Source organism: Podarcis vaucheri (assembly GCF_965113315.1).
Source record: "Podarcis vaucheri genome assembly, chromosome: 4".
Lineage (NCBI taxonomy): Eukaryota > Metazoa > Chordata > Lepidosauria > Squamata > Lacertidae > Podarcis > Podarcis vaucheri.
Genome location: NC_138762.1, coordinates 14,152,132 through 14,166,580, shown reverse-complemented (window position 1 = coordinate 14,166,580; position 14,449 = coordinate 14,152,132). Strand labels below are relative to the sequence as shown.

Genomic DNA, 14,449 nt, shown 5'->3' with positions numbered 1-14,449 from the left:
ACATATGCAGATCTGTGCCCTCCTTGAGGACCTCCCTGGAGCTGTCGGCGGTTGAACCTGAGACCTTATACATGCAAAGCAGATGCTGTCCCACTGAGCTCCAGCCCTTCTCCATGAACCACAAATGGGGAGACTGTGACCCTCCAGGTGTCATTGGACTCCAACAACAGCTTTCCCAGCCCTGACTTAAATGGATCCAGGAAGAGGGAAGAGGAGGTGGGAAAGAAGGGAACGAGAAATAGCAATTTGATTCAGTCACTAAAATGTGCTTTGTCATCACAGGGTTATGCATCTCAGTTCCCTCCCTGCACCTCCATCAGATATCCTGTGCTTTTAATATCTTGGTTTGGGATAAATTCAGAAAGCAATATCGCTTTAAGTGGGTGATCCTGTCACAAGATCCTTCGGCTGCTTCAGTGGCTAACTCCCTTCCCACGCTGAAAAGAAATCGGCTTCATTATTTGCAGCAGCAGTGGGCAGACTTCAGACTTGCAAGATCATCTTTGGGGGTTTTTAATTAGAGTCCTAAAGTCCGCCAGCTGGAGCCTAGTGCAGAAGAGTGGCTCTGCAAGGCTAAGAATGAAAGAATAAAAATCCTTTGAGCACCTTCTCAGCTCAGGCAGTTGTGATCAGGGATGGAGGAGAGACAGTTCGCATTTAACAGTGAACTTTTAACATTTTAAAACAATAGGAACACTAAAGCACAGCCATCTTTTTGAAATTCACACTGAGCTGTACTCCAGTTCTGGGTTTAGGAATTCTGCACCTAAATGCCTATCAGTGGGTTCAAAGTTGCAAAACAGCAAAATATACCACTGTCCCTTTGAAGGATCAACCTGGTGCTCAGTTCTGGACATGCCATGTGAAACGGTGATTTGTGCAATTGTTCAGATCCGGTTTTGCAGATAAATGTTCTGAACATGCAATGTCAGAAAGGACAAATAGCCTTGAAAAACAAAGTGAATACAACATGCTGCACAATTGTGGCTCTTAAGACATACTGTATGCCCTGTGTATCAGTGATTCGGATCCATGTTGCGGAAATTTCAAATCCACTGTTGCAAAGATGTATTCCATGCTGATATAAGAAGGAAGAAATAACCTTGAAGCTCGAGTGAAAGGTTTTGCACATCCTCGAACAGAAATGCAGTCTCGCAGGGTGTATCCACGTGAACTGGGCTGGGCGGGGGGCTAGAGCAAAGAAATACTGTATTGCTCAAGTTCATGTGGGAGTTCAGTTCTGCTTAGAATGGAAACTGCTGATCATCTGATGCTGCATTATCTGAGACTTAGCTTTTTGATCTTACTCCTCACTCTGCCCATCGGAGTCTAAATATAGATGTCAACTCCCACGTCTACTTGCATGGAATTTCTACATTATTTATTAAAGAGAAAGGCTGTGCTGAAAATGAAATATCTTTATATAGAACTAAAGCTAGCTAGCTAGCTAGAACATCTGCAGTCAGGGGACAAGGTACAGACAATGAGCCACTTCAGATGTTACAAAGAGAGTCCTCTGGAAATGAGTTTCAAGCTTTCTGTAGAAGTGAAGTTCAGCTCTTAAGACTTTCAGAATGAGAAAGAGAGAAGGACTATTCTCTCCTTGCACGTACAGGCTAGCGTGAGGAAGGTGATGGCCTTGGTGGTGATGGGAAGAGGGCAGTCTATCAGTACATGCTCAAGAGTATTCTCTTCATGAGCCTTCAAATAAAAATGTTCTCACATGATAGGAGATTTGTGGACAGAGATCCGGAGCTGCCATCTGAACCTGGAAATGCTGCAGATGGTGAAAAAGTAGGGGGCTGGGGAGAATAGGAATTCAAAACCATGGAAATAGTGTAGCTTAGAACAAAGCCACAGGGACGCAGTTGCAATTGTGGTGGTCAAATTTTGCCAGTTATGGGCTAATGCAGTGGTTTTCAACCAGTGTGCCATGGTACCTTGGGGTGTCTTGAATGATGTGCTCTGTCCCTCTTTGAAACCTAAGCTGTTCGGGAACCAAGGTACCACTGTACTGATTTAGTACATCTCCAGGCTAGTGGGACCAGGGTGGGGCCAGTGGATACACCACTCCATGTAGCAGGGAAGTGATGGGGAACCTGCGGACGGAGAGGTCAAAGGATTGCAACGAAAACAGAAACAAAAAATGCTGATGTTTGCTTATGCCTCCCATGTCCTATGTCCGGAACGGAAATCAGTGCAGCAACTTCGATCGGTATTTCCCGCGGTTGCTTTTGGTCTGCAAATGATATGTAGTCGATCACGGCTTCCATCTCCACCACCCACCCACCCCAGTATGCATTGCATTGCCTTTTCATTGAAATGAATGGGTTGGAATAATGTAATGACAACGTAATTTATGCATTTAGTTAGGTAGAGTGTGTAAGTTACTTAATTTCTCCACTTTGGTTCTTTCCTGCGGTCATTTAGTCAGTGTGATATCAGGGAATGTTACCTAACGTGATAAGGAAGAAAATATGAAGACACAGAGACTTTGTGTAGTGGCTGTCAAATCTCCAGCCAGCCTCACTTAGATTCGCTTTTACTGAGTTGCGTTTTCAAGCTATGCCCTCTGGCATCCTAGATGGACAATATAACAGGGTACTGTACGAAGACAGACTCTGTATATGTGAGCAACCACAGGTGGAAGACATCTTGCACAGTTTACTACATTGCCCACTATACATTGGACCCAGGAGGCTTACCATTCTCCGTACAGAAAAGATGTCTCTTCCCTGCAGAGAAGGTCCTTTGGCTTCTTAGTGATGTAAACACTTCAGTGGCTCATAAAGTCACCATTTTACCTCTCTCGCCCTGACCTAGCCACTGTGATCCACGCGACAGTCACCTCCAGACTGGATTATTGTAACTCGCTCTACGTGGGGCTGCCCTTGAGACTGACCCAGAAACTCCAGAATGCCGCAGCGAGACTCCTTACGAGGTCTTCACTGCGAGATCACATTCACCCGGTGCTATACCAGCTGCACTGGCTCCCGGTGGAGTACAGGATCATGTTTAAGGTGCTGGTTTTAACCTTTAAAGCCCTATACGGCCTAGGACCCTCGTACCTACGGGACCACCTCTCCTGGTATGCCCCACCAGTGGCGTAGTGTGGGTTGTCAGCACCCGGGGCAAGGCAAGTAATTTGCGCCCCCTAACCTGTGGGTTTGCACCCCCTAACCCGTGGATTTGCACCCCCTAACCCTAACCCCCAGATGTTGTGTCCGGTGCGGCCGGGCCCCCCTGCAGCCCCCACGCTACACCACTGTGCCCCACAGAGAAACTTACGGTCTTCAAATAAAAACATCTTGAAGGTCCCAGGCCACAGAGAAGTTAGGCTGGCCTCAACTAGAGCCAGGGCTTTTTTGGCTGTGGCTCTGATCTGGTGGAACACTCTGCCACAAGAGACCAGGGCCCTGCGGGACTTGACGTCTTTCCGCAGGGCCTGCAAGACAGAGCTGTTCCACCAGGCCTTTGGCCAGGGCACAGCCTGACTCCCTCCCTCGGCAATCTTCGCGGAGCTCTGGCCCAATGGTTGCCAGTGGCTTGAATTAATTAATTTTATAATGAATGATTTTAGAGTTGTTTATGCTGTACTTTTGTACTGTTTTCTTGTTGTTAGCCGCCCTGAGCCCGGCTTCGGCTGGGGAGGACGGGATATAAATAAATTATTATTATTAAAGATCACCCTGGACAGTATAGCATTGAACTGTAAGGGAGACACAGAGATCTAAATAAAGACCATTATATGTAGCGTGACACCCCTTTTGCTTGTGTTCTTTGTTATTCAGATTTGTCATGGCCAATGGCTGGCACAAGAAAGTTATTTGGCTTGGATGTAGTGGCTGCCCATTTGGCTTTCTTTTACTGCAGAAGTGATCCTGAAGAAGATGCAAAGCAGATGTTGCAACAATGGTCCTCCATCAATCTCACATTTGGACTGTTTTGCCTGCAACAGACCACATAATCTTTGTATGCACTGGTTGCACTAGCAGGCATCGGAAATGGGAATAGCAAAGAAAGACTTTGAGGAAGGCTGCAGTTCCTTACTACATGGGGCTGCCCCACATCTTGGTGGGGCTTCATAGAAGTGAAGTGTGAATCAGTGATGGCTTCATAACCACCAGAAGCTTCTCAGACAGCACACGCCTATATATTTCTCCCACCTTTCCACAACAGCCAGCCTAGGTAGGCCAGTCTTGCCAGAGGGTCACAAGCTGAGTGCAATCACACACTCCTTTAGGCTCCCTTTAGCCCCAGACGGGGGTGTTTCGTGGGGGTACAAGGCAAATATTTAGGAGAGGGGACAGAGAGAGTGTCCAGCCTTTCTGCCTCTTTCCTGAGCCTTGGAGCTAGAGACTGAATCAATTCAGGTAGCAATAGGCTGGAGATGGGGGCTGTGAATGGGCAGAAACAGATTTTCATGGGTGCTGAACTAGATGGGCAACTGGCCTCATTCAGCAGGGAGCTTCTTATGTTCTTGTGTTCTTTCCCCCACACTGAATGCTGGAATCGTTGCTTGCTGCCGTCCCTATTTTTAATCGATGTCAGATCTTCATTAGTGATTACAGCTTAATATGTGATTAGGTCTTCATTCATTGCATCACTTAATTGATTAGTCCATTAAACTTTGCCGTTACACAGCTTTTATCATGTGCCTAGCCAATTCCAGTGTGATACTTTGCTGGAGGTTTTAGTTAGCCTTTCCTTTCATGGCAATTGCTGTTTAGGAGCTTTGTATATCTATTTTGTTTTTAAACGTGGTGGACTGTTCACATTCTTCTTAATGACCTTAAATATGCAGACTGATCAATTGGCCCAGATTCTTGGCATGTGGTCCGACCTTATCGTGATCACAGTCTTCCATGTTTAATCAGTCTCACTAAAAGAAAAGGGGGGGGATGTAATGATGAGCTGGTGATTGCTAAGGGTTCATTAATTGATTGATCTATTTGCATTATTTTTCAGAGTACGCTCGATTTGAGGCCAAAATCCATGACCTGCGTGAACAGATGATGAATCACAGCATGAGTTCTGGGTCGGGCTCCCTGCGAACCAATCAGAAACGTTCCCTCTATGTCAGGTAGGGATGCAAATATGACAAAATGACACACAAAAAATCAGCAGAGAAAATGGAACTAGAGAATTGAACTGATGGAGAATGAGGTTGTCAAAGGCTACTGGCCACAATGGCTTCATCATCATCATCATCATCATCATCATCATCATCATCATAGCTTTCCATGAGGCATCCCAAAGTGACTTATAATATATACTACTTCCAGTATCAGAGGCTATATGTTTAAACAGAAGAGTGCTGTTTCACTTCCAAGAGTGCTTGTGAACGTTCAATAAGCAGCTGGTTGGTCATAGTAGGAAAGAGCATGGGCCTTTGGTCTGATCCTGCAGTGCTCTTCATATGACAGTGGCAAACAGCATGATTACGTTTTCTTTAAATGGCTTGGGAACCCAAAGAAGGAGTGCTTCTTTGCTTATAGGTCTGCCCATGTGCCGAGATCATAGGAATGCAGGAAGCTGACTTATAGGGAGTCAGACCTCTGTCTTTAGGACAACCAGTGGTGATCTGCCTGTCACCTGCAACCTGGAAACATAGCTGCGTGCTGGTCCTGAGATTGGCTGACCCACCAGCCCTTAATCCCAAGGACTCTTAAGAGGATGCCCTGTGGGGCTATGCAGGGAGTTTACCCGCTAGTTACAGCCCTTGGCTAACGCACCACCAGAACCAGTTATGCTATGATGGAACACTGTGCATAAGATGAGGACAGAATAATAATAATAATAATAATAATAATAATAATAATAATTATTATTATTATTATTATTATTATTATTATTATTATTATTATTATTTGTACCCCGCCCATCTGGCTGGGTTTCCCCAGCCACTCTGGGCGGCTTCCACAGAAACCAGAAAACACTAAAATATCATACATTAAAAACTTCCCTGAATAGGGCCGCCTTAAGATGTCTTCTGAATGTCAGGTAGTTGTCCATCACCTTGACATCCGATGGGAGGGCATTCCACAGGGCGGGCGCCACCATGCTATGAATAAGGCAAAATGCCAAGATCCCAGGTTCCATTCAGGGTAGAATCCCTCCTCAGCCCACAGCAACCAGATCCATCGTAAATAGAGGCCACAGGGTGGGGTGCAGAGCTAAACTAGGGGATGCACTCCCTCAAGAAGCAGTGATGAACGCCAACTTGGTTGGCTTTGAAAGAGGGTTGAGCAAACTCATGGATGCTATTAGTGGCTTCTTGCCACAATGGGTATGTTCTCCTCTACAGCCAAAGGCAGCTTCTGTTCCTACCAGCAGCTGGGCTTCTCATAGAGGCTCTACAGTGGCCACTAATCCCGCTTGATGTATTCTACCACCACACCTGGGGGCTTCCGAATAGCATTTGCCACACACTACAAGAGTAGGATTACCAGACATCCCCAGTTCCCAGGGACAGTCCCCGGATTTGCAAATCTGTCCCGGACAAATTCCATCCTTGGGATGTCCCCAAAATCACAAATCTGTCCCCGGGAAACGTGGCAGTGGCAGCCTCAGCAGCCCGGAGCCAGCCTGTTAGCGCAGTTGGGTGTGGCTGGCTTCAGGAGCTGCTCGCTGCCATGGTGCCCACCATTTTTCCTGTGCCATGGCAGCGAGCAGCTCCCAACTGCGCTAACAGGCTGGCCCCTCCTGAGCAACAGCCACCTGCCCATGACTCCCGATCCTCCCCTGATCTGTCAAAACAAAGGGGGAAGGCTCGGGAGTCACAGGCACGCGGCGCACCGTTGCCCAGTTTTAAAAAAAACTCTGCGCATTTATGTTTCACAGGGTGTGAAAGAAGAGATTTGCACCTTTATACAATATGCATGTGTGCTTGGGCCCAGTGTCTTTTGCCTCACCATCCCCACTACTGACTCCCTGTTGCTACTCAGCTTCAAAAAAATTTAAAAAGTGTCCCCTGATTCATTGAAAACAATCTGGTAACCATATACAAGAGGGGCTAGTGTAGTTCCACAGAACGAAAAATTATGTATGTGTAAAGAGGTTCTTTTGAGAGAAAGGAATTAAGAGCTTTGACGTGCTTTATGGTTCTCTCACTTTATGCACAAACTCTGGGCAGTTTTGATGAGCGGGAGGGAGGCAGCCCCTAGTCTTTCTTAACAGCAACCCCCTCCTTAAGTACGTCCATTTCTCATTTTCCACCGCTCTCCGCCCCACCTCCATCTTGAAGACTGCAAATTGGAGGAAGGCAATTTGTCAACCCCCTAGTAGTGGTGATTGCTCATGGTGGAACTAACTCAGATGATGACCTTACAAAGATCCAATTAAGCATGGGCTCTTAAGAATATGTCGGCATGACAGGGAGAAGGAAATGAGGGTCCCCCGCTGGGAGGAAAAACTGCACCTCGGCGTGTGGCTTAATGATCTCAATTTGGTTTCTTCTGGATGCGAAGGGTCAGGAGAACTAATGGGGAACTGTTCTTGCAAAACATCAGTGGGGCAGTCAGTGCACTGATAGCTGAGTGATGCTGTATGGAGTGGGCATGGCAAAAGTGCTGTGGGGGATGTACAGCGATGGTGGGCATTGTTGCCTATAGGAACAGAGAAGTTGTGCAGTGTCCAGGAGAGAGTCCCTGCAATGCTGCTTGTGCTGATAACTCTGCTTCTGATCTCTGGATCCATGTGGCACATTTTTATTTATTTATTGCGTGTGTCTCTTTTGAACTCTGCTTTTCGGCCAGGATTAGCTTCCCATTAAAATCTGTTGCACGGTGTGATATAGAGGAAGGGGGTGGTTTTATTACTTCTCACAAACCCCTTGCTGGATTGGTGGTTTCCAGTATAGACTGTAGGTGCGCATGAGAGATCCAATAGGTGAGGACTGCAGAGGGGTACTGGTGATACTTAGAAAGAGAATAGGCAAGTTGCAGGTGATCAGAACCCTGGTCAGCTCCTTCTGGAGAAAGTACCAGAGACCGGATGCAAGGCAGATTGGAGCTCAGCAGAGAGGAAGAAAGAGACAAAATTGGCTGTAGTCACTGATTCTGATTCCACTTATTGCTGTGCTCCCTGCCTTCCACCCTACTGGTCCCAACGAACACCAGACACCACTGAGAGCGCTTTTTCGTCTTCCCTTTCAGGCAAGGACTGAAATTTGACACAGGGTGCTAAATGTGGCAATTAGAGATCCTTGCCTTTCATTTGAATCAGAGCAGATTACTAGCTCTTGTGGATAATGGGAGTGGAGAGACCGCTTTGTAAGGTTTGGTAGCGTTCTTATTATCAATGTGCCGTGCGATCTGACCTTGATACCTCCACAGGGTACCTCCTGATCTTGTTTCTGAGGCCTGCTTGCACCAACTGCATTACAAGCTGGCTCCCTAAAGGGAATAGCGTAGACTGTACTGCATCTTACTGCAAGTGAAGGATGCCATTTCTGAACATACATCCATAACTCCCTACAATTAGAAAACTAATGCATTGGGTGGAAGGTTTGTCCACCAGATGGGTTCTTGCTGTGCTGCTTTTTCTTACTACTACTACTACTACTACTACTACAAATAGCAATTATTATTATTATTATTATTATTATTATTATTATTATTATTATTATTATTAAATCTATATACTGCCCTTCATCCATAGATCTCAGGGCATCTCACAGCATAAAAATACATGACCGGAACACAAAATACAATAGAAAAACAAGAACAAAACCAACCAATAACCCCACCCCCCCCTCTAGCCACCCCCTCCCACAAACACATTTAAAAGGGTGTAAGATGTTAATCAGCCCAAGACCTAGTCGAAGAGGAACGTTTTCGCCTGGCGCCTAAAGGTGTACAATGAAGGTGTCAGGTGAACCCCCCTTGCATTCAGAAATATGATTTTCCCCGCCTGTAGTCTAGAGTGGCATGATCTGTTTTACTATCATATTCTGAAGGGTGTGTAAGGTAAAGGTAATGGGACCCCTGACCATTAGGTCCAGTTGTGGCCGACTCTGGGGTTGCGGCGCTCATCTCGCTTTACTGGCCGAGGGAGCCGGCGTACAGCTTCTGGGTCATGTGGCCAGAATGACTAAGCCGCTTCTGGTGAACCAGAGCAGTGCACGGAAACGGCATTTACCTTCCCGCCAGAGCGGTACCTATTTATCTACTTGCACTTTGACGTGCTTTCGAACTGCTAGGTTGGCAGGAGCAGGGACCGAGCAACAGGAGCTCACCCCATTGTGGGGATTCTAACCGCGACCTTCTGATAGGCAAGTTCTAGGCTCTGTGGTTTAACCCCCAGCGCCACCCACGTCCCTGACCCAGAAGTTGGACATGGGAGCAACAGGCCATTCCCACTGATGCATTCCAGCAACTGGTATTCAGAGGCATTTTTTGTTTAACCCCCAGCGCCACCCGCCACCCGTGAAGGGTGTGTAGACTGGGCCAAATAATGCAAACCGAAAGATCTGGTAGTAAATCCATGGTGGATACACAGCCTGTTAGATTTTTACCTCCGGCTTCTTCAAGTAGCTCAGGGTCCAAATAATTCCGTAACGGAGGTTCAGTGTCCTCATACAAATATTGGAAGAATGAGACACGAAGGTTAGGAGGAATTTGTGAGGATAAGGGGGTGACAGCCTTGTGAGTACCAGAAGTTACCAATTTCCAGAAAAGTTTCTGATTTGGGGTCCGAATATATAGACATCCCAATCACCCCTCTTGTCTAATTTAACGACTGTCTACACACTGGCTGGCAGTGGCTGTCAAGTGCTTTGAACCACCCAGAGACCTATGGGTATAGGGTAGTATGCAAATAATAATAATAATAATAATAATAATAATAATACCTGCATATGCCAGGAATTGAACTTTGGACTTTCTGTTTGCAAAGCATGTGCTCTACCACTGAGCGAGTCCAAACATCTAAGAACTATGCCACACTCTTCCTCTAATATTTGTGTCCCTAAGAAGATAACACCTCAGATTTTGAAAATTGTTACTCTTAAGATTGTCCCAAATGGAAAACTTTCCACCCTGGTACAAGATGCCTGGGTTTTAGATGAAAGAAGTTGATATGAGGGTGACTTTGTTGGGAATCAGGTGCTAGAAGCTTTCTACTTGACTCCCTATCCAGAACAGCACATATTCAACACAGCGCTGCCGGCGGTACATGCACTTAGCAAACTTCTTAAAATAGACTAACCGCCGCAGCTTATACTAACAGCTGGTGGAAACTTCAGTCAGAAAATAGTCACATGAATACAGGCTCTGGGAACGCAGTGAATTACACCAAACAATCCCAACATTTCTCAGTGATTGCAACAGACTATTACAAATTTTATTGTAGCGCCGTACCAACCGACACAGAATCGTATTACAGTGGTGCCCCGCAAGACGAATGCCTCGCAAGATGGAAAACTCACTAAACGAAAGAGTTTTCCGTTTTGGAGGTGCTTCGCAAAACAAATTTCCTATGGGCTTGCTTCGCAAGACGACAGTGTCTTGCGAGTTCCTGCTGGGTTTTTTTCCTTTCTCCCCCCCCCTTTTCCTAAGCCGCTAAGCCGCTTATCAGCTGATCCGATCAGCAGATAAGCTGCTAAAAGCCGCTAAAAGCTGCTAATCGTGCTAATAGCGCTAATCCGGTAATCTGTCAATGGGCTTGCTTCGCAAGACGAAAAAACGCTAGACGAAGAGAATCACAGAACGGATTCTTTTCGTCTTGCGAGGCACCACTGTACTTGGCCTGTTTTTCTTGAGGCGAAACTGGAAGAGATTGGTTTGCTTCCTTTTTGCTATAGGAATTCACCCACAGTTGCATTCTGGGGCTGCGGTTAGCCCAGGCTCTCCAGATGTTTTGAGACTACAGTTCCCATCATCCCTGACCACTGGTCCTGCTAGCTAGGGATCATGGGAGTTGTAGGCCAAAAACATCTGGAGGGCTGAGGTTGAGGAAGCCTAATTAGCCCCTTCTAAGGGGAAAAATAGCATAAATCCCCAGGAAAGATTAAGATGGGAGAAATGTCACAAACACCCAAGGGTCATTGGTGAGGGTGGACTTCCCTCTCCTCACATATTTTTTGGGGGTGCAATGAAGATCTTTCCACTGCCTTGCATTGGGAAAGGCATACCGTATTTTTCGCTCTATAAGACACACCAGACCATAGGATGCACCTAGTTTTTGGAGGAGGAAAACAAGAAGAACAAAATTCTGAATCCCAGAAGCCAGAACAGCAAGAGGGATCTGGCTTCTGGGATAGCCTCTTGCTGTCCTGGCTTATGGGACAGCCGTGCGCACAGTGGCGTAGTGTGGGGGGTGCAGGGGGGGCCGGCCGCACCGGCCGCAACATCTGGGGAGGCGCTCGCACTCGCAGCTCTCTGCCCCTACCCAGATAGGGGGCACAAATTACTTGCCTTGCCCCGGGTGCTGACAACCCACGCTACGCCCCGGGTGCTGACAACCCACGCTACGCCACTGCGCGCGCAGCCTCTCCTAGACAGCGGGAGAAAGGCACCCCCAAGAGCAGCCCTTCTCCCTCCTCGGGGAAAAGCCCCAAAGAGCCACACACACGCTCCATGCAACTCTGTAAAGGGAGCGCTGAGTAGAGCCTCCCTCCTGCATTCGCTCTATAAAACGCACACACATTTCCCCTTACTATTTAGGAGGGGGAAAGTGTGTCATAGAGCGAAAAATGTGGTAGATCTTTGGGGAAAACAAAGCATCCTGGAAGGTCACAAGTTCCCTCCCCGCCCCCGCCCCCGCTCTGTTTTATTTTCCCCTCACACTGCTCAGTTTCTCTTGGCTTTATTTTTGTCTTTTGCGCTGCTGGACTGCGTTTGCGCTGTTTGTTTTCGGCTCTATTGTTTGCACATTTTTAATTGCCCAGTGAGCCGCCCTGGGAGTCTTACTGATTGAAAAGCAGGGAATTAAATTATAGAAAGCCAGCTGACAGAAACTAAGTACATATACTGTCCCTGGGCCCAAAAGAATGTTCATGGGGAAACATCACAGCAAGAAGCATTGTGTTACACAGACCTCACCTGGGTTTGGAGAGAATTAGCCAGGTACCGGGAGACTTGTATATAACAGGTTACGCATATGATGCAAGTATCTGTGAATATAAGCTTGTCCCCGTTCGGCATTGAAACGGTCGTTTGCCATCACAGAAATACAAACAGTATTAGAAGTACATTTTAGCCTATGTGGGCCTCAGCGAAGAAGACCACATGTTATTTTGTCAGATCCATCAGGTTGCTAAGGCAAATGTAGAAACCTTACATATACTGTATTCCTCTCCCCCCATCAACAAATACCTGTTTTCTTCCAGTTATTCAAGGAATAAAACTCTCTGGGAAATTCATTTGAGAAACCAATCCTTAGGATAATTATACACCATCATCATCAATCGAATTTATATACCACTCTATACCCAGAGGGCTCATTCAGAACATGGTGAACAAAATTTCCACTTGTCCCTGGGCACAGATACAAAAAAGGTGGTTTGCGGGTATTTTGGTATATCTCCCATCCAAATACGTTGTGGCCGTAGTTTGAAATCTCAAAGCTACAGCTCTTTTCATTCAAGCTTTATACGTTCCACGGTATTTTTAGGAGACTGAACGTATGATGTTCGCCTATAAAGGGTCAGGCCATTGTTCCATCTAATTCAGCGCTTTGGGACGCGTTCCTTGTTACAAATGCAGTTGTTGCTGGACTGCCAGTCCCATCAGCCCTCGCCAGCGTGGCCAGAGGTGATGGGAGTTGTAGTCCATCAACTTCTGGAGGGCCCCACATTGGCTATGCCTGTGGTTCGGAATCCCACAGAGAAATCTTGCGCATGTTTACCTAGAAGTAAGCCCCACTGCATTCAATGGAACTTTCTTCCAGCTCAGTGGATGTTGAACTGCAACCTTAAGCAGTTGATCTGGCTTCTACCAGCTTGAACTCTGGGGCTTAGACATTTCAGTTTGTGTGTGTGTGTGTGTGTGTGTGTGTGTGTGTGTGTGTGTGTGTTTTAAAAAAAGCCTTGCTTTTAGAAATAATGGGCACTGCTTCTTTTGTTCTCCTGTCTTCTAAAATACTGAAACAGCGACAGGGGGTGGTGGAGGAAGGGGGGACAGATGAAGCACACAAGTGACTTGCGTTCCAAGCTAGGAGGACATTTAAATTAGGTAATAGCCTTTTAGTGGAGCTGCTGTCCACTTTCTGGTACCCTGGTGGGGCTGTTTTCTTTGTGACTTGCTGGCTCCTGCAGATGGGAAGCGTCAGCAAGGATAAAAGTAATCAACCCAAAGGAGGAGAATGTGAAAAGGCAGTAGCTGCGGCCACAAAGTTCCTGAAAGATTTAAAGAGCCTAATGCACAGCTGGGTTTTCAGATGGCCTGCTTTTAAATATGCACTTAGGACACAGTCGGCAGCACCTGCAAGAGAGAACAAAGGGGCTAAGTTGTCAGCGGTGGGAAATGTTTCATCAAAACAGCACATCTCGTTCTTTTATGTTCCATTTGTTAGCGGGGTGTAGTTTTCCAAACAGCTTTTCTGAAGTTTCCATCAGTGCCAACGGCTGCAAAAGGGTGACAGGGAGGCTAAAAAAAACAACAACTCAGGAAGGTGATAGACATTATTGTGTTAGGCGGGGTTGCCGCCAAGCTCATAATGAAGGCACAATATCCAGGCAGCTATTTCAGCCACTCCCTGGAGGTTCCATTGTTCTGCCTAGGCTCTACTTAAGGCTTCTTTCTGTCATTTTCACAGGCTGTTTGCATCTCTGCACCTCTATCCGTAACAAATTAGAGGTGGCTTTCCCAGGGTGCATGAATGCAGGACTGGAACGGCTCCTAACACCACAACCATCTTCAACACAATTCCATGTACAGAAAAGCCAACTGAGCTGGCTGCTGAATCTTACTTACTGGGGCAGAACACCTGAGAATAGCAAATTAAGCTTAGCGTGTACAGGGCAGGCTGTGTCACTACAGATGGGAGATCAACTTGTTCAGCACACTTATTTCCAGCCTTTCTCAACGCTCCCATAGAATCATAGAGTAGAACCATGGAATCATAGAGTTGGAAGAGACCACAAGGCCATCGAGTCCAACCCCCTGCCAAGCAGGAAACACAATCAGAGCACTCCTGACATATGGTTGTCAAGCCTCTGCTTGAAGACCTCCAAAAAAGGAGACTCCACCACACTCCTTGGCAGCAAATTCCACTGTCAAACAGCTCTTACTGTCAGGAAGTTCTTTAGGTGGAATCTTCTTTCTTGTAGTTTGAATCCATTGCTCCGTGTCCGCTTCTCTGGAGCAGCAGAAAACAACCTTTCTCCCTCCTCTATATGACATCCTTTTATATATTTGAACATGGCTATCATATCACCCCTTAACCTCCTCTTCTCCAGGCTAAACATGCCCAGCTCCCTTAGCCGTTCCTCATAAGGCATCGTTTC

General features: G+C 46.6%; 1 protein-coding gene across 31 annotated transcripts in view; it reads left to right on the top strand.

The window, feature by feature from the left end:
• Window positions 1-14,449, top strand: part of DLG2 (discs large MAGUK scaffold protein 2) — a 921,944-nt gene that overhangs the window by 819,624 nt on the left and 87,871 nt on the right. For all 31 annotated transcript variants that reach the window (XM_082219075.1, XM_082219062.1, XM_082219073.1 and 28 more), the window contains one exon: window positions 4,969-5,083. In XM_082219075.1, the coding sequence (XP_082075201.1) occupies window positions 4,969-5,083 (115 nt within the window). The remainder of the gene's footprint in view (window positions 1-4,968; window positions 5,084-14,449) is intronic.